Below are 26515 nucleotides of genomic sequence, written 5' to 3' on the forward strand. Positions count from 1 at the left end.
ACACCCAGATCCCTTTGTGCCGCAGCATTCTGCATTCTCCATTTAAATAATATTCTGCTTTTCTATTCTTCCTGCCAGTGGACAACGTCAGATTATCCTACATTATACTCCATCTGCTAAATTTTTGCTCACTCGCTTAACCTATCTATATCCCTTTGCAGACTCTTTGTATCCTCGTCACAACTTGCTTTCCTACCTATTTTTGTATTGTCCACAAATTTGGTTGCAATACACTCGGTCTCTTCATCCAGGTCATTAACACAGATCATAAATAGTTGAGGCCCCAGCACTGATCCCTGTGGCACTTCCCTAGTTACACTTTGCTAACCTGAAAATGCCCCATTTATCCTGCATTATGACCAGGTGAGAAAGAGGTCTAGGGTTTCCTTTCAGCCTTCACCTAGATGTTCAAATGATGTTACCGTTGCTGAATCCCCCACTATCAACAGCCTGGAGTTACCATTGACCAAAAACAGAACTGGAGTAGCCATATAAATGCTGTAGATACAAGAGCAGGTCAGAGGCTGGGAATTCTGCAGTGAGTAACTCACCACCTGACTCCCCAATGCCTATCCATCATCTACAAAGCACAAGTCAGGAGTGTGATAGAATACTTTCCACTTGCCTGGATGAGTGCAGCTGCAACAACACTCGAGAAGCTCGACACCATTCAGGACAAAGCAGCCTGCTTGATTGGCAACCCATCCACCACCTTCAACGTTCACTCCCTTCACCACCGACGCACAATGACAGCAGTATGTTCCATCTACAAGATGCACTGCAGCAACTTACCAAGACTCCTTTGACAGCACCTTCCAAACCTGCGACCTCTACCACCTGGAAGGACATTGGCAGCAGATGCATGGGAACACCACCATTTGCAAGTTCCCCTCCAAGCCACACACCATCCTGACTTGGAAGGATATCGCTGTTCCTTCACTGTCGCTGGGTCAAAATCCTGGAACTCCCTTCGTAACAGCACTGTTTGTGTACCTACACCCCAAGGACTGCAGCGATTCAAGAAAGCAGCTCACCACCACAGGACAGCACAGTGGCGCAGTGGTTGGCACTGCAGCCTCACAGCTCCAGCGACCCGGGTTCAATTCTGGGTACTGCCTGTGCGGAGTTTGCAAGTTCTCCCTGTGACTGCGTGGATTTCCGCCGGGTGCTCCGGTTTCCTCCCACAGCCAAAGACTTGCAGGTTGATAGGTAAATTGGCCATTGTGAATTGCCCCTAGTATAGGTAGGTGGTAGGAGAATTGTGGGGACGTGGTAGGGAATATGGGATTAATGTAGGATTAGTGTAAATGGGTGGTTGATGGTCGGCACAGACTCGGTGGACCGAAGGGCCTGTTTCAGTGCTGTATCTCTGACTATGACCAGCACCTCAAGGGATAGGCAATAAATGCTGGCCTAGCCAGCGACGTCCACATCCCATGAACGAATAAAAAAAGAAACAGCATTTATTGCCCATCCCTAGTTGCCCTTGAGGAGCCGCTGCCTTGAACCGCTGCAGTCTGTGTGGTGTAGGTACACCCGCATATTAAAGCCAGAAGAGCCTTCCAAAATCAACTCCCACACCTTTACGATTCTTTTCTTCCTCCGAGCATTTACTTGGGCATGTTCACTTTTGTCGAACTTAATCCTGATGTAGCCTTTTTTTAGAAAAAAACTTTTTGTATTTACAGGAGCAGTGTGCTAGCACTTGCATAGGTTCATTTTTGCACAGTTGTTGCTTTAAGTATAAATTTTATGGTAGCTCATTGTGTAGTTTGTGTGGAAGGAATTGGGGTAAAAGTGACTTTTTCCAACCAACAAGAAATTGGCAGTCTTCCATTGTTGCACATGTTACCTTGGCTGGATTCCACATAGTTTGAAATTGACTGACAGCTCACCTGCAGGTAGGTTTCCAAGTCTGGGACACTTGAGAAGTTGTTAATTTGCTCCAATTATAGTAGCAAATGCAAGATGTTTTTGGTAAATGTAATAAAAGTTTGTAACTTATTAATAAGGAGCCCAATGTAGTGTGTTACGACCAAGGTGGGAGGAATGCACTGTTAATTCAGCCTCACTACTCCACAGGTCATAGCACATTAGTGAAGTTTCCAACCTACCAGAAACTAGCCAAATGACGGATGTTGAGGTTAGGGACAGATGTTTGATTACTCTAGGTCAAGTCGGCATAAGGAGGGAGAAAGTGTTGGGTATTCTAAAAGGCATTAAGGTGGACAAGTCCCCAGGTCCGGATGGAATCTATCCCAGGTTACTGTGGGAAGCGAGAGAGGAAATAGTTGGGGCCTTAACAGATATCTTTGCAACATCCTTAAACACGGGTGAGGTCCCGGAGGACTGGAGAATTGCTAATGTTGTCCCCTTGTTTAAGAAGGGTAGCAGGGATAATCCAGGTAATTATAGACCGGTGAGCCTGACGTCAGTGGTAGGGAAGCTGCTGGAGAAGATACTGAGGGATAGGATCTATTCCCATCTGGAAGAAAATGGGCTTATCAGTGATAGGCAACATGGTTTTGTGCAGGGAAGGTCATTTCTGACCAACTTAATAGAATTCTTTGAGGAGGTGACAAAGTTGATTGATGAGGGAAGGGCTGTAGATGTCATATACATGGACTTCAGTAAGGCAGATAGTGAAGGGGACTGTCAGAGAATACAGCAGAATATAGATAGATTGGAGAGTTGTAAGGGCTGTAGATGTCATATACATGGACTTCAGTAAGGCAGATAGTGAAGGGGACTGTCAGAGAATACAGCAGAATATAGATAGATTGGAGAGTTGTAAGGGCTGTAGATGTCATATACATGGACTTCAGTAAGGCGTTTGATAAGGTTCCCCATGGTAGGCTGATGGAAAAAGTGAAGGCGCATGGGGTCCAAGGTGTACTAGCTAGATGGATAAAGAACTGGCTGGGCAACAGGAGACAGAGAGTAGCAGTGGAAGGGAGTTTCTCAAAATGGAGACGTGTGACCAGTGGTGTTCCACAGGGATCCGTGCTGGGACCACTGTTGTTTGTGATATACATAAATGATTTGGAGGAAAGTATAGGTGGTCTGATTAGCAAGTTTGCAGACGACACTAAGATTGGTGAAGTTGCAGATAATGAAGGGGACTGTCAGAGAATACAGCAGAATATAGATAGATTGGAGAGTTGGGCAGAGAAATGGCAGATGGAGTTCAATCAGGGCAAATGCGAGGTGATGCATTTTGGAAGATCCAATTCAAGAGTGAACTATACAGTAAATGGAAAAGTCCTGGGGAAAATTGATGTACAGAGAGATTTGGGTGTTCAGGTCCATTGTTCCCTGAAGGTGGCAACGCAGGTAAATAGAGTGGTCAAGAAGGCATACGGCATGCTTTCCTTCATCGGACGGGGTATTGAGTACAAGAGTTGGCAGGTCATGTTACAGTTGTATAAGACTTTGGTTCGGCCACATTTGGAATACTGTGTGCAGTTCTGATTAGATTTAGATTAGAGATACAGCACTGAAACAGGCCCTTCGGCCCACCGAGTCTGTGCCGAACATCAACCACCCATTTATACTAATCCTACACTAATCCCATATTCCTACCAAACATCCCCACCTGTCCCTGTATTTCCCTACCACCTACTTATACTAGTGACAATTTATAATGGCCAATTTACCTGTCAACCTGCAAGTCTTTTGGCTTGTGGGAGGAAACCGGAGCATCCGGAGAAAACCCACGCAGACACAGAGAGAACTTGCAAACTCCACACAGGCAGTACCCGGAATCGAACCCGGGTCCCTGGAGCTGTGAGGCTGCGGTGCTAACCACTGCGCCACTGTGCCGCCCTCTGGTTGCCACATTACCAAAAGGATGTGGATGCTTTGGAGAGGGTGCAGAGGAGATTCACCAGGATGTTGCCTGGTATGGAGGGCGCTAGCTATGAAGAGAGGTTGAGTAGATTAGGATTATTTTCATTAGAAAGACGGAGGTTGAGGGGGGACCTGATTGAGGTGTACAAAATCATGAGAGGTATAGACAGAGTGGATAGCAAGAAGCTTTTTCCCAGAGTGGGGGATTCAATTACAAGGGGACACGAGTTCAAAGTGAAAGGGGAAAAGTTTAGGGGGGATATGTGTGGAAATTTCTTTACGCAGAGGGTGGTGGGTGCATGGAACGCTTTGCCAGCGGAGGTGGTAGACGCGGGCACGATAGCGTCTTTTAAGATGTATTTAGACAGATACATGAATGGGCAGGAAGTAAAGAGATACAGACCCTTAGAAAATAGGCGACAGGTTTGGATAGAGGATTTGGATCGGCATAGGCTTGGAGGGCCAAAGGGCCTGTTCCTGTGCTGTAATTTTCTTCTTTTTTCTTTGTTCTTTGTTCAAATTAAACACTCTATTTGTCCCCCAGAATAAAGTACACCAAACCAGGTTTCTTCAAACAACAACAAAATTCTATTTATTAATAAACTATATCTTAAACAATAATGAGATAACTTTGTGTGAAAGGATTCTTTTCAAACTTCTTTCTTCCTAAACCTCATGCACACACACATACATTAAAAAAAAAACGATTAACAGATGTTAAATGGATGTTTTGGAGTATAACTGTTTCTTAGTAATAATAAAATTATCAGGTTGTCATGTTCTGGTAGGATATTTCTGGGTCGGTGAAGTGTCCCAGAGTCGAATAGTCGGATGTCACTCGAAGTCTCTCCAGGCAAGGTTGATGGACAGGCTGTGATGGGTAGGCGTTCACGGCACTTCGTCTTCAGCAGGCATCACACAGATATTTCAGCAAAGGGTGTAGCAACAGGTCTACTTGGGTTTTGAAATAGCAGTCTTAACAATAGAAGCTCTCTTGAGCTTTCAGCATCTCTCAAAATATAAGAGGCACAGGAATCACTCCTGAGGCAGAGATTTTTCAGAGACTGGAGGCAATAGGAATCTGCTACCTTTAAAAATGTAGGGCTTTCTCTCAGCAAAGGACCCTTTCTCCACAGAGAGCAGGAACTCTTTTCCTGGGTCTTTTCCTCTCCTGGGGCCTTTTCTCTCTCCAGGCAGACCACAGCCTCCACCTCAAATGTAGAATTTCTTTTTACAGGAGAGGCAAGCCTCCTTTTGAAGGGAGAGGTTTTTTTTCTGGTTTGCAGAAACACAAGTCCCAGCCAGTTTTTGTGCCTCCTGCCTGTCCAGCACTGGTCTTGGACAAAGCCAAAAGTGAAACAAACTTTAATAATCAAGTAAAAGCAAAATACTGCGGATGCTGGAAATCTGAAATAAAAACAAGAAATGCTGGAACCACTCAGCAGGTCTGGCAGCATCTGTGAAAAGAGAAGCAGAGTTAACGTTTCGGGTCAGTGACCCTTCTTCGGAGTCATGTGACCTGTCATTTCCTTTGCTGTTGTTTAGAACAGGTGTCTTGTTGTCTGTCCCACTCAGTTCAAACACCAAGTTTCAGCATTCAGTGTTCACAGAAAATCCTTATTCTCAGTTTTCAAAACATACACAACTCCAAGCTTTCAAATTAAAAAATAACAAAACTCTTGTGACCAGTGTTTTTTATTTTTTTTCTCAGGATGTGGATAGTACCGGCAAAGCCGGTAAGCATTTCTGCTCCTGTTTTCTATCCACCAACGAATGTACGTGGACATTGGGTGAGGATAAAATTTGTCTTGCCAGTGATGTTCTCATATTTGAATAGCTTGCTCAGTCTCACTGTCCAGGCCTGATTTAATTTCTACTTGGGCAAGGTACCTGGTAATAGTCAGTGCTGGTGGAAAAGTGCTACATCGAGGAGTTGATGGGTTGGAAGGCTGTAATTAGCATGGTACCACAAGGATCAGTGCTTGGGTCTCTGCTGGTTGTAATCTACATCAATGACTTAAGTGAGGGGACTGAGTGTAATATATTCAAGTTTGCTGATGCTACAAAGCTAGATGGGAAAGTAACTAGTGAGGAGGGTGCAAAGCGGCGGCAAAGGGTTATAAACTGGTTTAGTGTGTGGGCAAGAACATGGTAGATGGAATATACCGTGGGGAAGTGTGAAGTTATCCATTTTAGTAGGGAAGAATAGAAAAGCAAAATATTTTTAAATGATGAGAGCCTGGGAAATGTTGTTATTCAGAGGGTCCTGGGTGTCCTTGTACATGAATAGAAAGTTAACATGCAGGTGCAGCAAGGAATTAGGAAAGCAAATAGTATTTATTACAAAGGGATTGGGTATAAGATTAAAGAATTCTAATTACAATTGTATAGGGCCTTGGTGAGACCACACTTGGAGTACTATGAACAATTTTAGTCTCCTTAACTAAGGAAGTATATGCTTGCCTTGGGGGAAGTGCAGCAAAGGTTCAGTAGACTGATTCCTGGGATGAGGAGGGGTTGAGTAGACAAGGCCTATATTCCATAGAATTTAGAAGAATGAGAGGTGAATGCAATGAAACATATAGCATTTTTAATGGGCTTGATAGAGTAGATGCTGGGAGGATGTTTCCCCTGGCTGAGGAATCCAGAACATGGGGGGACAGTTTCAGAATAAGGGATCGTCCATTTAGGACTGAGAAATGAGAAATTTCTTCACTCAAAGGATTGTGGATCTTTGGCATCCTCTACCCTAGAGGTCTGTGGATGCACAATGGTTGAGTATATTCAAGCCAGGGATCATTAGATTTTTGGCTACTCAGCGAATTAAAGGATTTGGGGATGGTGTGGGAAGGTGAAATTGAGGTAGAAGATCAGGCATAATTGTATTGAATGGCAGAGCAGGTTTGAAAGGCTGAATGGCCTGCTCCTATTTCTTGCAGGAGTGAATTTTAAAAACATTTAAAAAAAAGTTGTCATAAAGAAGAATGACTTGCTTTCTCAATCATGTAGCTTACACCTCACTTTTTATCAGTTTGTGAAATTGGACTGTTTCAAATACTATTGTAAATATTTGTACTGTTAGCAATTTCATGTCAACTAGTGTAGAATTTGGGGAATTTTGTGCTGGGAACTCTTGATTTAGATTTAGAGATACAGCACTGAAACAGGCCCTTCGGCCCACCGAGTCTGTGCCGACCATTAACCACCCATTTATACTAATCCTACACTAATCCCATATTGCTACCACATCCACACCGGTCCCTATATTCCCCTACCACCTACCTATACTAGGGGCAATTTATAATGGCCAATTTACCTATCAACCTGCAAGTCTTTTGGCTGTGGGAGGAAAGGAAACCCACGCAGACACAAGGAGAACTTGCAAACTCCACACAGGCAGTATCCAGAATTGAACCCGGGTCGCTGGAGCTGTGAGGCTGCGGTGCGAACCACTGCGCCACTGTGCCGCCCTTGCAATATTTACTGGCGAGGGTGAGGGGAACCCAAAGCACGGGGGAAACCTGGTGAAGTGAGGGTCTAGATGGTCCAGTTGAATTTAACAGCAAGAATGCATTTTTTCTTCTTTTTCCAACCTGGTAACTGGCCAGATTGATAGGCTGCTAGGTGGAAAAAAACAGCAGTCGGCAGACTCAGCTCTGGCCTCTTGGAGATGGTCCCCGGCATTTTGAAGGGAGCGAGAGATTGGCGCTTTGGGGAAGAGGGAGGGGTAATCTCTGGCAGTGGGGGCTGGGGAGGGGGAGCGAGCGAGCGAGAGATCAGGGCTGGGAAGTTTAGGGGGAAAGGTTGTGGCGGGTGTGAATGGCCATGATTGGCAAAGAAAAGGCCCAAGGCTTGCAAGAGGTGCCGGGAAGCAATGCTGCTCCTCCTGACCCACAAGGAGTGCACTTAAGTTATTGAATCTACAGCTCCAGCTTCCTTTTTTCTGTTGACTTACCTGATCCCTTCCTGGAAAACCTGGATGGCAACTGTTGAAGGTAGGCTCTCAGCTGCACTGTGGGAGCCTGATCAGGACACACACAGCATGTTGCTTTAAAAACAATGGTGGCCTTTCTCTCCTGTCATGGGGTTAATATTAAGGCCTTAGTTTCAGTTAAGATCCTTAAGGTTGTCTCTCTTATAAGTCTGGCCTTGATTTAAACGAAGATCTCCAGACAGTCTAGTAACTATTTAGTTTCCTTGCAGTTTGCCATTCTCCATCAGTATAATTGGAAACATCAGACCATTACCAGATGGATTTTCAAATCTTTACATTGACTGCCCATTTCACGAAGATGCAAACTGATATAAGCCTAAAATAGGGAGTACTACGCCTGAGTTTTGAAGTGATGGCACTCACCACTGACTTTGAGAGAAGCTGCCCACAAAGTTCCAGTGATCTCTGTGGCAAGAATTTTACCTTTCCTGACAGTAATTTCATTCTGGTGCCAGCTATCGGATATCAAAAATGATGACATCAAACAGGCTAGGAGGCTAAGCAGCCAATCACATGACGGAATATTCATAGACAGCAAACCAGAAAGTAAGCATTCATTCATCATAATAAAGATTGCGGCATACATCAAATGTAGGAACTGAAATATCATAAATGTTAAAATTATTATTTTAAAAATCCGTGGAGTTTTTGGTATGGAATGGAGAAATTTGATATTTCACAGATTTGAAAAAAAGTGTTGCAGGGTGAAAGAGGTTGTTCAATAATTATGACTTTGTATGCCAATCAAAAACCTAATTACACCTCATTCAACAAGGTGTTACTTTTGCAAGGGTTTTTACAGCGAGACTAATCGGATAGAAAGTACAAGTTCATGTCAAACCAGTGATTTAAAAAAAAATTGATTTGGAAATTGCATGGACTTTAAAAGCACACCCTGTAGAAGAGCAACTTCTGGATTCCGCGTATAACAGTGCATGTGCAGATGCCATAAGTAGCTGTCGGTTTCACAGAGTAATGACAGTGAACACTGACAGTTTTGTCATCTTTACAGCTGCAAAAACAACTGGAGATGCATATGGAAGATATGTATAGGCTGTGTATAGTTGACAGCAGAATATTCTCTTTAGTTTTCAGTTTTAGCTAAAATTTTAAAAAACGGCAGAATTTTCAAGTATTGTAAAACTTACCATGTGGTTAAAAAAATGGCCGTATTGTACTATATCTCCAGAGCAGATTGCATGCTCCTGTATTAATAGATGCTACCAATGGCACATTATCAGAGATTGCAACTTGCTTTATTAAAAATTAAATGGATTATAACACTTATGTACGATAATGGATGCTTAAAAATAATTGTTGTATGCAATCTGCCTATTGCTTTGCAATTGATTTTGTAAGAACTTCACTATTTTACCTTTTCAGGAAGAAAAGCACAGTGACCTCCCCAATCATTTACATCCTTTAGATGTGTTTCAATTTACAGTCGAAACCGTGAGTCAAATATCTGTTGCCATTTCAACAATTGTCGTAAAATACAGCTGGTTATTATCACTGGACTTTTGGGAAGTTCTTGATGTCAGATGTGTGGATTATACTGGGCTTTCCAGAAATTATTTCTGAAAGTTTATTAAAACAAAATAACTGGATAAAATTACAGTTGCCTTCATGGTTGATTTTGTTTGGAAACTATCTCAAACTGTGATTCAGGTTGCCCCATAACATAATCTAAGGTGGAGTGGATTTCAACCAGTAGCCTGTTGAATTGTGTCATTAGCAATGGAGAGGCTCTTCCCAATTGCTCTTCTATCTCTGCTAAGGAGAAAGGAACGTTTCTAATTTAATCAAAATGTCAGGAAATTTATCAAAGTAAACTAGCTGAAAATTAATAGTGGTAATGGGCTGTACTAATTCTTTGCTGAGAATTAGGATTGAAAGGCTTGCTTGCCGTATAGTTCTTCAGATCAACCTGCCCATTAGTTTCTCAATACAGTACGAGCAGTCATGCTTTATGTACCCCTTGTCTTGATTCAATGCCTGTCTGAAAAGCTGCTAGTCCCAGATAGCTTTTTAAAAAGTGACAATTCAACAAGAGGAATTATGGCAGGCAACTGGAAAATGTTCTGATCACACGATCAATATTTCTTGACTGAATGAAATGGAAAGAACAGTTTGAGACTTGGCTGTGTTGTGTGAGATCGGCGTTATTTGATCACTTGCACAAGCTGCTTCGTTCTAAAGGAAGGTAGGTTGTCGTTTACTGAAGTGCTCTGATATTAGAGTACTAGGTCAGATGTTTAGTAACACATTGCAGATTTTTGTGTATGAAGAGTACTTTTGCCTGTGTGCTGAAAATCTCTCCACATTTAAGCTAGAAAGAAACGAAATTTCCCCTTTAAAACAGACATGTCATTATCCCAATAGTTATTCTGAACTTTGTCTCAAAACTAAAAAGGTAATAATGCATTTATTATTTTTAATCTGCTTTCCAGCAGGATTTTTGAATCTGCAGTTTATAGGTTTTTGCCCAATTAATATGAAATGCCTCAGCTTCATGTCTTTTGTATGTTACTATTCAAGCATTAAACCTGCACATGTCGCATCTAAGCAACTCTTCCCTGAAGCTTAACCACACCTTCACCTCTGTATGAGATGGAATTGGCAGAATTAGTGTTCACATCACTGCGTTTACCAGCTTTAGACACAGTGGTGTTTTTTTAAAGCCGGGAGCTGTACAAATGCTTACATGAATTTCCACACACACATTTTACTTTGAATTTGATGTTCAGTAATTCAAATTACTGACAATTCAAAAAGATATTGCAATTTTTTTAGGCTGATAAATCAGCATAGCTAACCTCTCTTCAAAAAAGGTTGGGGGTGGGGTGGTGGTGACAGGAAGCAGGAAACTATAGGCCAATTAACCTCACATCTGTCATTGGGAAAATGCTGAAATCCATTATTAAGGAAGTAGTAGCAGGACATTTAGAAAATCATAATGCAATCAGAGTGAACATGGTTTTATGAAAGGGAAATAGTGTTTGACAAATTTATTAGAGTTCTTTGAGGATGTAATAAGCAGGATGGATAAAGAGGAATTCGTAGATGTAGTGTATTTGGATTTTCAAAAGGTATTCAATAAGGTGCCACATTAAAGGTTACTACACAAGAGCTCATGGTGTTGGGGGTAATATATTAGCATGGATGAAGGATTGGCTAACTAAAACAGATGGGATAAATGGGCATTTTCAGGTTGGCAAAGTGTAACTAGTGGAGTGCCACAGGGATCAGTGCTGGGGCTTCAACTGTATTAATGACTTGGGTGAAGGGACCGAGTGTATTGTAACCAAATTTGTGGACGATACAAAGATAGGTAAGAAAGCAAGTTGTGAGGAGGACACAAAGTTTCCCCAAAGAGATATAAATAGGTTAAGTGAGTGGGCAAAAATTTGGTAGCTAGCGTATCATGTGGGAAAATCTGAGGTTGTCCACTTTGGCAGGAAGAATAGAAAAGCAGAATATTATTTAAATGGAGAGAGACTGCAGAATGCTGCAGCACAGAGGGATCTGGATGTCCTTGTACATGAATCACAAAAGTTAGCATGTAGGTACAGCAAGTAATCAGGAAGGCTAATGGAATGTTGGCATTTATTGTAAGGGAGATGGAGTATAAAAGTAGGCAAGTCTTTCTATAGCTGTACAGGGCAATGGTGAGAAGCACCTACTGTGTACACTTTTGGCCTCCTTACTTGAGGGATATATTTGCATTGGAGGCAGTTCAGAGAAGGTTCACTAGGCTGATTCCTGGGATGAAGGAGTTGTCTTATGAGAAAAGGGTGAGCAGGTTGGGCCTATACTCATTGGAGTTTAGAAGAATGAAACATATAATGAATGAAACATTTCTTATTGAAACATATAAGATTCTAAGGGGCCTAGACAGGGTAGATGTTGAGAATATGTTTCCCCTCGTGGGGAACTATGGGGCACAGTTTCAAAATAAGAGGTCTCCCTTTTAAGACCTAGATAAGGAGGAATTTCCTCCAATAGGGTCTTTAATCTTTGGAATTCTCTTCAAGGCTGAATTAAACATATTTTTGATCCATAAGGGAGTGGAAGGTTATGGGGGCAGACAGGAAAGTGGAGTTAAGGCAACAAATCAGCCATGACCTTACTGAATGGCGGAGCAGGCTCGAGGGGCCGAATGGCCTACTCCTGCTCTTATTTCTTATGTTCTTATATGTGCACATCCCCTTTCAACTAATCAGACACATGGATGGTAATTCTGGCTCACCTAACGCAAGCCAGGAAGTTTTGGTCGGGTAATAAGGATGTATTTAAAATGTTGCACTTGTTTCTCGACTTTTGTATTTCAGAAAACAGTGGTATTTTATCCAAGAACGGCTCTATGTATAACTTCTAAATAGCAGACTATAATTAGCAGAAAACACGTGGTAATGCTGTACCATGATCTAAATTCTGATAGTTAGATTACTTTTGCTAATTCGCTTTATTCAAATTACTGGATAATTCACATTTTTGCAATGCAAAAAAAAAACGTGAATTTTCAGGAGTAGACTGTTTACTTTTAATCCAGTCACATGATTTAAAACATAGGATATCTGCTGAAACTGGTCATCTGGTACAGCATAATGTACACAAGTGAATGTAGCTGATTGAGTTTTGGTAACCCATTGCTGGAGATAGTAACAGAGCTTGGCTATCGCTGTGGGTGTCATCATCTTTGTTGTTCAACTACTGTTTGCCATAGCTTTGTAAATATTTAACCTGATTTTAAAAGAAGATTGCTGAGCGGAACTGCCTATGTATATATTGAGAGGTGGTGGCATAGTGGTAATGTCACTGGACTAGTAATCCAGAGGCCCAGGCTTAAGCTCTGGGGACATGGGTTCAAATCCCACCATGGTCGATGCTGAAATTTGAATTCAGTTAATAAACCTGGAATTAAAAAAGCTAGTCTAATGGTGACCGTGAAACCATTGGCGATGTTGTAAAAAGCCATCTGGTTCACTAATATGACTACCGTCCTTACCTGGTCTGGCCTACATATGACTCCAGACCCACAGCATTGTGGTTGACTCTCAGATGCCCTCTGAAATGGTCTAGCAAGCCACTCAGTTCAACAGCAATTAGGGATGGACAATAAATGCTGGCCTAGCCAGCGACACCCGCATCCCACAAACAAATAAAAGCGTGAAGTTCACAGAATCATAGAAATTTACAGCATGGAAGGAGGCCATTTAGCCAGTTGTGTCCACATCAGCTGACAAGGTGCCATCCAGCCTAATCCAGCATTTTTGGCTCTTGGTCCATAGCCTTGTAGGTTACTTTTTAAATGTAATGAGGATTTCTACCTCTATCACTCATTTTCCGGCAGTAGAGTTCCAGATCCCCATCAGTCTCTGGGTGAAAAATTTCCCCCTGAATCCCCTCTAAACCTCTTACCCTAAATCTATGCCTCCTGGTTATGGACTCCTCAACCAAGGGGAATTGGGCCTTCCTATCCACTCTATCCAGATCCCTCATAATTTTGTACACTTTAGGTCTCCTTTCAGCCTCCTCTGTTCCAAAGAAAACAACCCAGCCTATCCAATCTTTCCATATAACTAAAATTCTCCATTCCAGGTAATATCCTCATAAATCTCCTTTATACCTTCTGTAGTGTAATCACATCTTTCCTGTAGCTGGTGACCAGAACGCCACACAGTAATCCAGCTGTGGCCTAACTAGTGTTTTATACAGTTCCAGCATAACCTCCCAACTCTTAAATTCTATGCGTCGGCTTATCTACCTGTCCAGCTACCTTCAGGGATCTGTGGACATGCACTCCAAGGTCCTCTGTTCCTCTACATGTCTCAGTATCCTACCATCTATTGTGCATTCTCTTGCCTTGTTAGCCATCCCCAAATGCATTAGCTCACACTTCTCTGCATTGAACTCCATTTGTCACTGTTCCGCCCATCTGACTAGTGACATCTTCCTACAGTCTACAGCTTTTTTTCTTCATTATCAACCACACGGCCAATTTTTGTATCATCTTCCTAATTGTAATCCTTACATTCTTGTCCAACTCATTGAAATATGGCACAAAAACATCCGTCGACTACTACCCTTTGTTTCCTGTCCCTGAGCTAATTCTGGATCCAACCTGCCATCTTCCCCTGTATCCCATGGGCTTTCATTTTACTGATCGGTCTGCCATGAGGGACCTTGTCAAATGCCTTACTAAAATCCATGTAGACCACATCCACTGCACTACCCTCATCAATTCTCCTTGTTACTTCCTCAAAAAACTCAATCAAGTTACTAAGACATGACCTTCCTCTAACGAATCCATGCTGACTATCCCTGATTAATCTGTGCCTTTCTAAGTGGGGATTAATCCTGTCCCTCAGAATTGATTCTAATAATTTACCCACCACCGAGGTCAGACTGACCGGCCTATAATTTTTGGCAAAGCTCTCGCACCCTTTTTAAACAATGGTACAAGGGTTTTCAAGAAGGAGTTAGATATAGCTCTTGGGTCGAAAGGGATCAAAGGGTATGGGGCGAAAGCGGGAACAGGTTACTGAGTTGGATGATCAGCCATGATCATAATGAATAGTGGAGCAGGCTCTAAGGGCCAGATGGCCCACTCCTATTTTCTATGTTTCTATGTTCGCAGACCTCCAATTGTCAGGTACCTCTCCTGTATCTAGTGAGGATTTGAAGATGATCCTCAGCACATCCTCTATTTCCTCCCTGGCTTCCTTTAACAACCTGGGATGCAATCCATCTGGCCCTGGCGATTTATCCACTTACTGTGGGACCTTATCAAATGTTGACCAGTATTTTTAGTGCATTGTGTGCTTGTAGGGGCATTCACTTCTGTGAGTGATCTACTGTGAAACTGGAAAATATATTGAAACAGCATAGTTCCGATTCTCTGAACCACCCCAGAGGCAACGCAGTTGGTTTAGAGATTTGAACTTCCAACTCCAGGTTTCTAGATGCTGCTGAATTAGATTCCCTGGGAGACTTAAAACTTATTGGGCGTTAGATAATGAGTGCTTTAAGTTTCTTCCTTCCTTCCTTTTGGCCTCCTTGTCTCGAGAGACAATGGGTAAGCGCCTAGAGGTGTTCAGTGGTTTGTAGAGCAGCGCCTGGAGTGGCTAGAAAGGCTAATTCTAGAGTGACAGACTCTTCCACAGGTGCTGCAGGTAAAGTTGGTTGTTGGGGCTGTTACACAGTTGGCTCTCTCCTACATTGCTGTCTATTTTCCTGCGAACTGCTGAGTCTCTTCGACTCGCCTCTCTTCAACCCCGCCTTTATAGCTGTCCGCCAGCTCTGGCGATCGCTGGCAACTGGCTCCCACGACTTGTGGTCAATGTCTTAAGACTTCATATTGCATTTGCAAACATCTTTAAAGCAGAGACATGGATGACCAGTGGGTCTGATACCAGTGACAAGCTCTCTGTACAATACGTCCTTGGGGATCCTGCCATCTTCCATGCGGCGCATATCTGACATCTTGTCCCATGATCGTTTTCTTGAAACTGATGATTAAGCTAAATTCGTTACAGGCAGCCGCAAACCTGTCGATGAATCTCTCTAGACACCCTTCTGTGTGGGATGTTAATGCAGCATCGTCAGCAAAGAGGAGTTCCCTGATGAGGACTTTCCGTACTTTGCTCTGAGATGGGCAAGGTTGAACAATCTGCCATCTGATCTTGTGTGGAGGAAAATTCCTTCTTCTGAAGACTTCAACGCATGAGAGAGCAACAGTGAGAAGAAGATCCTAAACAGTGTGGGTGTGAGAACACAGCCCTTTTTCACACCACTCAGGATAGGAAATGGGTCTGATGATGCACCGTTATGCTGGATTGTGCCTTTCATATTGTCATGGAACGAGGTGATGATGCTTCGTAGCTTTCGTGTTACTAAGGGAGCAAAACTATACCTTCTGCTGGCAGGGTAGGGATCCAGAAGAACCAAGACAGCATGGAACGCATACTATCCATCCAACTGTTCACCACCTCTGGTCCAGTACACCTACTCTGTACTCAGTACAGTACTCAGCATCTTTGCTCCAACACTCTGCTCCCCACGTGAAGTTAAAGAACAGTTCTACGAGGAACTCCATAATATCATTAGTAGCATTTCTAATACCGAACAATTGTTCCTGCTGGGGGACTTTAATGCCAGGGTTTGGGCCGACCATGACTCATGGCCCTCCTGCCTCAGGCGCTATGGCATTGGAAGGATGAATGAGAATGGACAGACTGTTGAAATTGTGTACCGACCACAACCTCTGCATCACCAACTCGTTCTTTCAAACTAAACCCTGTCATCAGGTTTCATGGAGACATTCAAGATCACGTCGTTGGCACCAGCTGGACCTCATCGTCACTAGGCGAGCCTCCATAAACAGGATTCAAATCACACGCAACTTCCACAGTGCGGACTGCGACACCGACCACTTCCTGGTGTGCAGCAAAGTTAGACTCAAACCAAAGAGGTTACATCACTCCAAGCAGAATGGCTGCCTGTGCATCAACGCTACCAGAATTTCTTACCCACAGCTGTTCCAAAGATTTCTCAATTCGCTTGAAAAAGCCCTTCAAAACACTCCTGCAGGGGATGCAGAGACCAAGTGGTCCCACATCTATGACTCAGCAATGACCACCTTTGGCAAATGTGAGGAGCAGATTGCAGACTGGTTTCAATCTCACTTTGAAGAGATGGAACCAGTCATAACCGTCAAGCGCACTGCATTGCTGAACTACAAGAAAGCCCCCAGCCAGTTAACATCCTTAGCACTTAAAGACGCCAGCAGCACTGCGCAAAGAACAGCCAGGCACTGTGCAGACGACGACTGGCAACACCTATGCAGTCGTATTCAGCTGGCCTCTGACACCAGAAGCATCAGAGGAATGTACGACAGCATTGAGTGCTTTTGGGCCAAGCATCAAGAAGTTCGCCCCCCTCAAGTCTAAATCAGGGGAAACGATCACTGACCGAAGCAAGCAAATGGACTGCTGGGTGGAGCACTTATTAGAACTGTACTCCAGGGAAAATGATGTCACTGATAACTCCCTCAATGCAGCCCAGTCTCTGCCAGTCATCGACGAGCTGGACGAACAGCCAACAAATTCGGAGCTCAGTAACGCCATCGATTCTCTAGCCAGCGGAAAAGCCCCTGGAAAGGACGGCATTACCCTGAAATAATCAAGTGTGCCAAGCCTGCTGTGCTCTCAGCACTCCATGAACTGCTTTGCCTGTGCTGGGATGAGGGAGCAGAACCACAGGACATGCACGATGCCCATATCATCACCCTTTATAAGAACAAGGGTGACCGCGGTAACTGCAACAACTGCCGTGGAATCTCCCTGCTCAGCATAGTGGGGAAAGCCTTCACTTGTGTCATTTTAAACAGACTCCAGAAGCTGGCTGAGCGTGTCTACCCTGAGGCACAGTGTGGCTTTCGAGCAGAGAGATCCACTGTTGATCTGCTGTTCTCCCTTCGCAAGCTACAGGAGAAATGCCGCGAACAACAGATGTCCCTCTACATTGCCTTCATAGATCTCACCGAAGCCTTTGACCTCGTCAGCAGACATGGTCACTTCAGTATACTAGCAAAGATCGGAGTGTTTTAAGTATAAAAACAGAATCGATGAACTCTTGATTAAATTATTTATTAGAAACAATATATAATATCCATATATAATGTCACAGTTACCCTTAGTACAGTAAAATTCCTAATACTGTTTTCTTAAAGCCAATTAGAGTCATAGAGAGATACAGCACTGAAACAGGCCCTTCAGCCCACCGAGTCTGTGCTGACCATCAACCACCCATTTATACTAATCCTACATTAATCCCATATTCCCTACCACATCCCCTCCTACATTAATCCCACATTCCCTACCACCTACCTACACTAGGGGCAATTTACAATGGCCAATTTACCCATCAACCTGCAAGTCTTTGGTGGTGGGAGGAAACCAGAGCACCCGGCGGAAACCCATGCGGTCACAGGGAGAACTTGCAAACTCCACACAGGCAGTACCCAGAACTGAACTCGGGTTGCTGGAGCTGTGGGTTTGCTGGAGCTGTGAGGCTGCAGTGCTAACCACTGTGCCGCCCAATTATTACATATTTTCGGCCTGCCTTTAATATTTTCTCAGTACAGCAGTGATGGTCGCTGCAGTAAACAGTCCAAGCACCTTATTTCTAGGAATGTGCCCATACTTCCCAATATCGAATTCTTTTCTCCTTTTGGGCCTCCTTATCTCGAGAGACAATGGATACGCGCCTGGAGGTGGTCAGTGGTTTGTGAAGCAGCGCCTGGAGTGGCTATAAAGGCCAATTCTGGAGTGACAGGATCTTCCACAGGTGCTGCAGAGAAATTTGTTTGTCGGGGCTGTTGCACAGTTGGCTCTCCCCTTGTGCCTCTGTCTTTTTTCCTGCCAACTACTAAGTCTCTTCGACTCGCCACAATTTAGCCCTGTCTTTATGGCTGCCCGCCAGCTCTGGCGAATGCTGGCCACTGACTCCCACGACTTGTGATCAATGCCACACGATTTCATGTCGTGTTTGCAGACGTCTTTATAGCGGAGACATGGACGGCCGGTGGGTCTGATACCAGTGGCGAGCTCGCTGTACAATGTGTCTTTGGGGATCCTGCCATCTTCCATGCGCCTCACATGGCCAAGCCATCTCAAACGCCGCTGACTCAGTAGTGTGTATAAGCTGGGGGTGTTGGCCGCTTCAAGGACTTCTGTGTTGGAGATATAGTCCTGCCACCTGATGCCAAGTATTCTCCGGAGGCAGCGAAGATGGAATGAATTGAGACGTCGCTCTTGGCTGGCATACGTTGTCCAGGCCTCGCTGCCGCAGAGCAAGGTACTGAGGACACAGGCCTGATACACTCGGACTTTTGTGTTCCGTGTCAGTGCGCCATTTTCCCACACTCGCTTGGCCAGTCTGGACATAGCAGTGGAAGCCTTACCCATGCGCTTGTTGATTTCTGCATCTAGAGGTAGGTTACTGGTGATAGTTGAGCCTAGGTAGGTGAACTCTTGAACCACTTCCAGAGTGTGGTTGCCAATATTGATGGATGGAGCATTTCTGACGTCCTGCCCCATGATGTTCGTTTTCTTGAAGCTGATGGTTAGGCCAAATTCATTGCAGGCAGCCGCAAACCTGTCGATGAGACTCTGCAGGCACTCTTCAGTGTGAGATGTTAAAGCAGCATCGTCAGCAAAGAGGAGTTCTCTGATGAGGACTTTCCGTATTTTGGACTTCGCTCTTAGACGGGCAAGGTTGAACAACCTGCCCCCTGATCTTGTGTGGAGGAAAATTCCTTCTTCAGAGGATTTGAACGCATGTGAAAGCAGCAGGGAGAAGAAAATCCCAAAAGGTGTGGGTGCGAGAACACAGCCCTGTTTCACACCACTCAGGATAGGAAAGGACTCTGATGAGGAGCCACCATGTTGAATTGTGCTTTTCATATTATCATGGAATGAGGTGATGATACTTAGTAGCTTTGGTGGACATCCAGTCTTTTCTAGTAGTCTGAAGAGACCACGTCTGCTGACGAGGTCAAAGGCTTTGGTGAGATCAATGAAAGCAATGTAGAGGGGCATCTGTTGTTCACGGCATTTCTCCTGTATCTGACGAAGGGAGAACAGCATGTCAATGGTCGATCTCTCTGCACGAAAGCCACACTGTGCCTCAGGGTAGACGCGCTCGGCCAGCTTCTGGAGCCTGTTCAGAGCGACTCGAGCAAAGACTTTCCCCACTATGCTGAGCAGGGAGATTCCACGGTCACCTTTGTTTTTATAGAGGGTGATGATATTGGCATCGCGCATGTCCTGGGGTACTGCTTCCTCGTCCCAGCACAGGCATAGCAGTTCATGTAGTGCTGAGAGTATAGCAGTATATACTCTCAACACTAATATCTAATTACAAATAGTGTAATTCAGCAGTCTTAATGTGGCACTGACTTGTGATCTGAATTGGATAGAGTTTCTTTCACATGTATATTATGCCTATCATCCAATCTTTTCCACAATTGACAGAAACACTTAGTAAAATGAGAGCAAATACAAGTTGTCAGTTACTTTATCTTGTAGTAGTTAGTGAATGTACAGAGTAACAGATGTAATCAAAACTCACCTTGATTCAACTGATGACAGAACCCTCCTCGACGATGACGAAAATAATAAAAATGCGCCAAACTATCCAGACTAGCAGGCTTGCTTAGCCTTTTTTGATCATTTCTCTGGACTTGAGTTTCTCCTTGTTAAGATAGGCCTCTGTCTCAGACTTAGCTGGCTGACTACTGTCCCTTCTGTCTTTGTACCCAGCCAGTGGTGGAACTGGCCTAATAACTTGCTCACCATTCAGTTATTCACCATGCAGCGCATCAATAAAACCAGCTACCCCCTTCACCCCTTTTCCTGGGGGTGGATTTGAAGAAAACTGATCTCAAAACGAATAAGAAACATCCTGGCTTTCTGCACCTGGGATGAGGCTATTGACCATCATGGTATCAACAGTGTGCTGGCACATTCCACAAACTAGCTCATTGGCTTCAATGGTGACTTCAACGCCTGTGTTTTTTTTAAACTGTGCATTTAACAATAACAACAACTACTATACTTATATAGTGTCTGTAATGTAACAAAATGCCCCAAGGCACTTCACAGGAACATTATAAAGCAAAATATGACACCAGGCTACATAAGGTGATATTAGGTCAGATGATCAAAAGCTTGGTCAAAGAGGTAAGTTTTAACGGGAGACTTAAAGGAGGAAGGTGAGGTGCAGCGAGGGTATTCCAGAGCTTGGGGCCTGGGCAACTGAAGGCAGTGGTGGAGCGATTAAAATTGGAGATGCTCAAGATGCCAGAATTAGAGGAGCACAGATATCTTGGAAGGTTGTGGGACTGGAGAAAATTACAGAGATAGGGAGGAGCGAGGCCATGGAGGGATTTGAAAACAAGGAGGAGTATTTTAAAATCAATATGTTGCTTGACTGGGAGCCAGTGTAGATCAGCGAGCACAGGAGTTATAGGCGAACGGGACTTGGTGCAAGTTAAGACATGGGGAGCAGAGTTTTGGATGACCTCAACTTTACAGAAGGTAGAATGTGGGAGACCAGTAGGAGTGTGTTGGAATAGTCAAGTCTAGAGTTTACAAAGGCATGAATGAGGGTTTCAGAAGCAGATGAGCTGAGATGGGGCACAGTCAGTCAATGTTATGGAGATGGAAACAGCCTGCCTTAGTGACGGCGTGAATATGAATATGAAGCTCATCTCGGGGTCAAATGTGACACTAATGTTCCAAACAGACTGGTTTAATCTCCGACTGATGCCAGGGAGAGGGATGGAGTCAGTAGCTAGGGAATGGAGTTTGGAATGGAGACTGATAACAATGGCGTCAGTCTTCCCATTTAATTGGAGGAAATTTTTGTTCATCCGGTACTGGATTTTGGACAAGCTGTCTGATAATTAAGCAACAGTAGAGGAGTTGAGAGAGGTGGTGGTGAGGTAGAGCTGCGTATTTTCAGCGTACATGTGGAAACTAATTCGCTATCTTTAAACACACTTAACCAGACATAGCTCATTTCAAAATCCTCTCTGAAAGAAAAAATGATTTTTTACAAAATCCTGATCCCATCAATCTTTTCTTAGGTGCAAATTACAGCTATCTGACCTGATGTACTTAATTTCTCTAACCTGTATAAATATTCTCCATCTCTTATTTTCTTAATTGAGTCATTTTTGCTTCCAGCAAATAGTCCAAGAAGCATTTGTTCCAGCTGTTCTCTGTGTGAAACTACCCCACTTTCCAAAAGTGCAGAGTGCTGAGGTAGGATTCCATGGTTTCTGGAAGTCTCACTGTGCAAACTGCTAGTCTTGTGTGAATGGTAGGAGACTATTTTATCATGAAAGGCATCACAGCCAGACCTGAACATGTCTTTGGTTACATTGACACACATGTACTTTGCAGCAGGAGGAATTGGTTAACAGTTGGGACTTCTTGAGGCAGGCTGGGGATTAAATCTGGCATTTGGTACTCTGTAAAGCTGAGTACTACATTGAGTGACACTCTTACTCACTGGACCATGAGGGGCAGTTTTGTGAACCTTAAATTGAATGTATCTATTCAGCACCCCATTCCCTGATCTTCATTTTTGCAAAAGATCAACACAGTACTTCTAAGCTTCTGATGATATTGCTATGTGAAAGATCTGGAGTGACTTGTCCTCTAACATTTTCTTACTGCTTCTCTTTTCCCCTCCGTCTCCAGACTTGTGATTGACTGTGTTGGGATTTGCAGGTGGCCGTCTATATCCTGACCCCTGTAACTATGTTGCAGGCAACTGTATATTTAAAGCCTGAAACCACATAAATTGTTAAAAATTTAATAACATTTTGAAATTTCTAATGAGACTCGACTCTGGATAATTTCTTTAGTGACCAATTCAGTTTCTTTTAGTTGCTGTGTACACGTGTAATATGCTTAATCAGGTTTAACTAAGCAGTGTAAACAGAAGTGCTAAGCTCAATTAATTTCATTTCCTTGGGATTACTTAACCCCTTTCATTGATGCATCTCCTAAATGCATTAGAAGTCTGTCTGCACACTGTAGCTGAGGTTCTGCTTGTGATAGGATAAAGTAAATTGTTCCCTTTTTTTGTCCTTAGTGTTAGTTCATAGAGAGTTCCTCTATTTAATTTAATTGCTGGTCCATATTACGCTAACATGCATCCCAATACTTGAGTAGCAAGTACTGTGATTTATGAACAGCGCATATATAAGCAAGAGCCCCAGCAGCTTCTCCGGCTAGAGAAGTTACAGTGCTGCAAATTCAAAGCAGGTTGAGATCATACAAAGTGACAATGGCTCAGATCCAATTTCCGTATCATGATTGAAAAGTTCAAAGCTTAGTTATCTTGAAATACAGTGGTTATAACCTTTTTATTTGATCTACATTGGGAACTTATATCGAGGATTTTAAAAATGTCAAGCTCGGGACCTTTTTCTCAGGCTTGTTAAATATATTGCTTGTTGCTGGAGAGATTTCTTAAATTAAGCCTTCAGCTTCAGAGGTTAAAAATTAGTGTTGATAAACCCAAGTTCAATTATGTAATTGTAGGGACATTGGACAGGGGTTAGGCTATTTAGCCCCCCGCCCCCCTACCTCAGCCTGTTCCGCTGTTCCATGCGATAGTGGCTGATCTGTGAGCTAACTCCATATATCCACCTTTGCCCCATAAATTCCAAGAGCTGAATTACAGTTTCCTGAAATAGCAAGGCAGCATGGTCCTTCATCATTGGGGAGGGCCAACATAATGCTGTACTAGCTTTAGGGAACAAACATAGACAAATATTAATTCACACACCAACTTACCCAGTTTTCTATGTTGGAGGAAACAAAACTAGGTATTAAATACACTTTCACTGGTTGAATGTTTAATGGACTACCAGAGACTAGATTCTACTCCGCTCGTTCTTCCCCACCCAACCCCCGCCCACCTCTCCACAAATCGGAGAACACTTATGATGTATATAAGAAAAATCTGGAGTGTCTGCTGTTATTAGCTAATATTGGAAACACTTGTGATATTGGGTAAATGGTGTTACATGCACACTGAAGATATTTAAAGTCTATCTATCGATGCAGGACTATAAGGGCCATTGAGTCTGCACTGATGTTTAGCCACAGCAGCACTTTACCTTTTTAATCCCAATATTTTGCCATTCCTCAGATCCATTAATACCCCTACTTCCGTACACCTCAATTGATGGTACACTGAAGACTTTTTAGGGCAGTGTATTTGATATTCTTTATCACCTTTTGTGTTTGAATACTAAAGTTATCTCCTCTACTGGACAGAAGGGTTGTTCCCTATCTATTCTGTCAATTTCCTTCATTATTTTAAACACCTTAAATCAGATCAATCCCTTAGTATTCTCATTTCTAGCTTTATATAATATTTCATCATATGTCCCTTCATCCCAGATATTATCCTGTTGCAATAAGACCAGTATATCATTTCTACAGTCGAACACATTAGTCTAAGTGAGGTCTGTCCAGCAGTCTGTATAGATGCAATACTTACTTTTCCTCTTGCATTGAAATCCAACATCCCATTAGTTGTCTTGATCACTTAAAAGTCATAGAGTCATACAGCACAGAAACAGGCCCTTTGGCCCATCATGTCTGTGCCGGCCATCAAGCACCTACCTATTCTAATCCCATTATCCAGCACTTGGCCCGTAGTCTTGTCCGCTATGGCGTTTCATCTAAATACTACTTAAATGTTGTGATGGTTCCTGCCTCTACCTCCTGTTCAGGCAGTGCATTCCAAATTACAATCCCCTCGAAACCTCCTGCCCCTTCCCTTAAATCTATGCCCCCTGGTTATTGACCCCTCCACTAAGGGAAATAGTTTCTTCCTATCTAATCTATCAATGCCCCTCATAATTTTGTACACCTCAATCATGTCCTCCCTTAGCCTTCGCTGCTCCAAGGAAAACAACCCAAGCCTTTTCAGTCTCTCTTCATAGCTGAAACGCTCCAGCCCAGGCAACATCCTGGTGAATCTCCTCTGCACTCTCTCCAGTGCAATCTCACCCTTCCTATAGTGTGGTGCCCAGAACTGTACACAGTACTCCAGCTGTGGCCTAACTAGCATTTTATATAGCTCCATCATAACCTCCCTACTCTTGTATTCTATGCCTCGGCTAATAAAGGCAAGTATCCCATATGCCTTCCTAACCACCTTATCTACTAGTGCTGCTGCCTTCTGTGATCTATGGGCAACACCGAGGTCCCTCTGACCTTCTGTACTTCCTAGGATCCTACCATCCATTGTATATTCCCTTGCCTCGTTCGTCCTCCCAGGATTAAATTCCATTTGCCACTGCTTCGCCCATCTTAGCAGCCCATCTGTATCATCCTGGAATCTGCTTTACTCCTCACTATTTATAACACCACCAATTTCGTGTCATCCACGAACTTACTGATCATACCTCCTAAATAATTAATGTGCACTACGAACAGTAAGGGTCCCAGCACCGATCCCTGCGGTACACCACTGGTCACAGGCTTCCACTCGCAAAAACAACCCTCGACCATAACCCTCTGCCTCCTGCCACTAAGCCAATTTTGGATCCAATTTGCCAAATTGCCCTGGATCCCATGGGCTCTTACCTTCTTAACCAATCTCCCATGCGAGACCTGATCAAAAGCCTTACTGAAGTCCATGTAGACTACATCAACTGTTTTACCCTCATCTACACATCTAGTCACCTCCTCGAAAAATTCAATCAAGTTAGTTGGACACGATCTGGCCCTGACAAAGCCATGCTGACTATTCCTGATTAATCCCTGCCTCTCCAAGTGGAGATTAATCCTGTCCCTCAGAAATTTTTCCAATAGTTTCCCAACCACTGATGTTGGACTCACCGGCCTGTAATTACCTGGTTTATCCTTGCTACCCTTTTTGAATAATGGTACCACATTCGCAGTCCTCTGGTACCCTGTCCTGTGGCCAGAAAGGATTAGAAAATTTGTGTCAGAGCCCCTGCTATCTTCTCCCTTGCCTCACATAACAGCCTGGGATACATCTCATCTGGGCCTGGGGATTTATCTACTTTTAAGCCCCCTAAAACAGCTAATACTTCCTCCCATTCAATACTAATATGTTAAAGTATATCACAATCCCCCTCCCTGATCTCTACACCTACATTGTTCTTCTCCATAGTGAACACAGAATAAAAGTAATCATTTAAAACCTCACCTATATCCTCTGGCTCCACACACAGATTGCCAGTTTGGTCCCTAATGGGCCCTACTCTTTCCCTGCTTGCCCTCTTGCCCTTAATATACTTAGAAAATGCCTTCGGATTTTCCTTTATCTTGCTCGCCAGTGTTAAGTGCCTGATTCCTTAACTTGTATTATCAATCCCCACGCCAGTGTTTCTGCATTGAGACTGTACTTCTACCTCACACTTTATGTTGAATTGCTTCTGACTACTATTGATCCATCCACTCACTGAACCTATTTATGTTGTGTTGAAATTTTCCGCTCTCCGCTTCACTATAGCTCAAAGTTTGGTATCCGTTGCAAGCTTGAATGCAATTGAGTCTTCTTAACTCCTGGTCATATATATAGAAAAGCTGGGGCCCACCAGTTCCTGTTGATCCTATTTATTACTTCCCTTTGTCTCAAGAGTGTCCTTTATATCCCATCTCTCTACATCCATCTCCTAATCAGTTTCCTCTAATTTGTTGCACCTGAAATTTGACCCTAAATCTCATGCGTAACTTTATCAAATGCCTTCTGGAAATCCATGTATATGACATCCATTTAACTTCTGTCTACCACCCCATTAACTTTATCAAAGAATTCTGTTAGGTTAGTTGAAGATACTAACATTTCATGAAAAAGTGCTGATTGGCTCTCTTTACTTGGCTTTCCAAGTTCTCATTTATTCTCAAATCTGTTCTACTCCGCAGTTTCATCTCATCTTACGTCTCATCCGACGCATTAACAAAAAACTTTTTTTCTTCCTTTCAGGTGTGAAGGAACGCAAGCTCCAGCAGCTGATGGGGACTAATGCCCCTCCAGATCCTCCTTCCGCTTCACTTCCCTCTGACCCCACCCCTTCTGATCTGACCCCTTGCCGTGTATTCACTA

General features: G+C 43.4%; 1 protein-coding gene across 14 annotated transcripts in view; it reads left to right on the plus strand.

Moving 5' to 3' along the window:
• fbrsl1 (fibrosin-like 1) overlaps positions 1–26515 on the plus strand; it is a 1047407-nt gene that overhangs the window by 189176 nt on the left and 831716 nt on the right. For 12 of the 14 annotated variants that reach the window (XM_068054637.1, XM_068054624.1, XM_068054627.1 and 9 more), the window contains exon 2: positions 9227–9295. The exons of the other annotated variants lie outside the window; for them this stretch is intronic. In XM_068054637.1, the coding sequence (XP_067910738.1) occupies positions 9227–9295 (69 nt within the window). The remainder of the gene's footprint in view (positions 1–9226; positions 9296–26515) is intronic. 14 annotated transcript variants of the gene reach the window in all.

The sequence above is a fragment of the Heterodontus francisci genome, chromosome 23 (assembly GCF_036365525.1).
Source record: "Heterodontus francisci isolate sHetFra1 chromosome 23, sHetFra1.hap1, whole genome shotgun sequence".
In the NCBI taxonomy this organism is placed as follows: Eukaryota; Metazoa; Chordata; class Chondrichthyes; order Heterodontiformes; family Heterodontidae; genus Heterodontus; species Heterodontus francisci.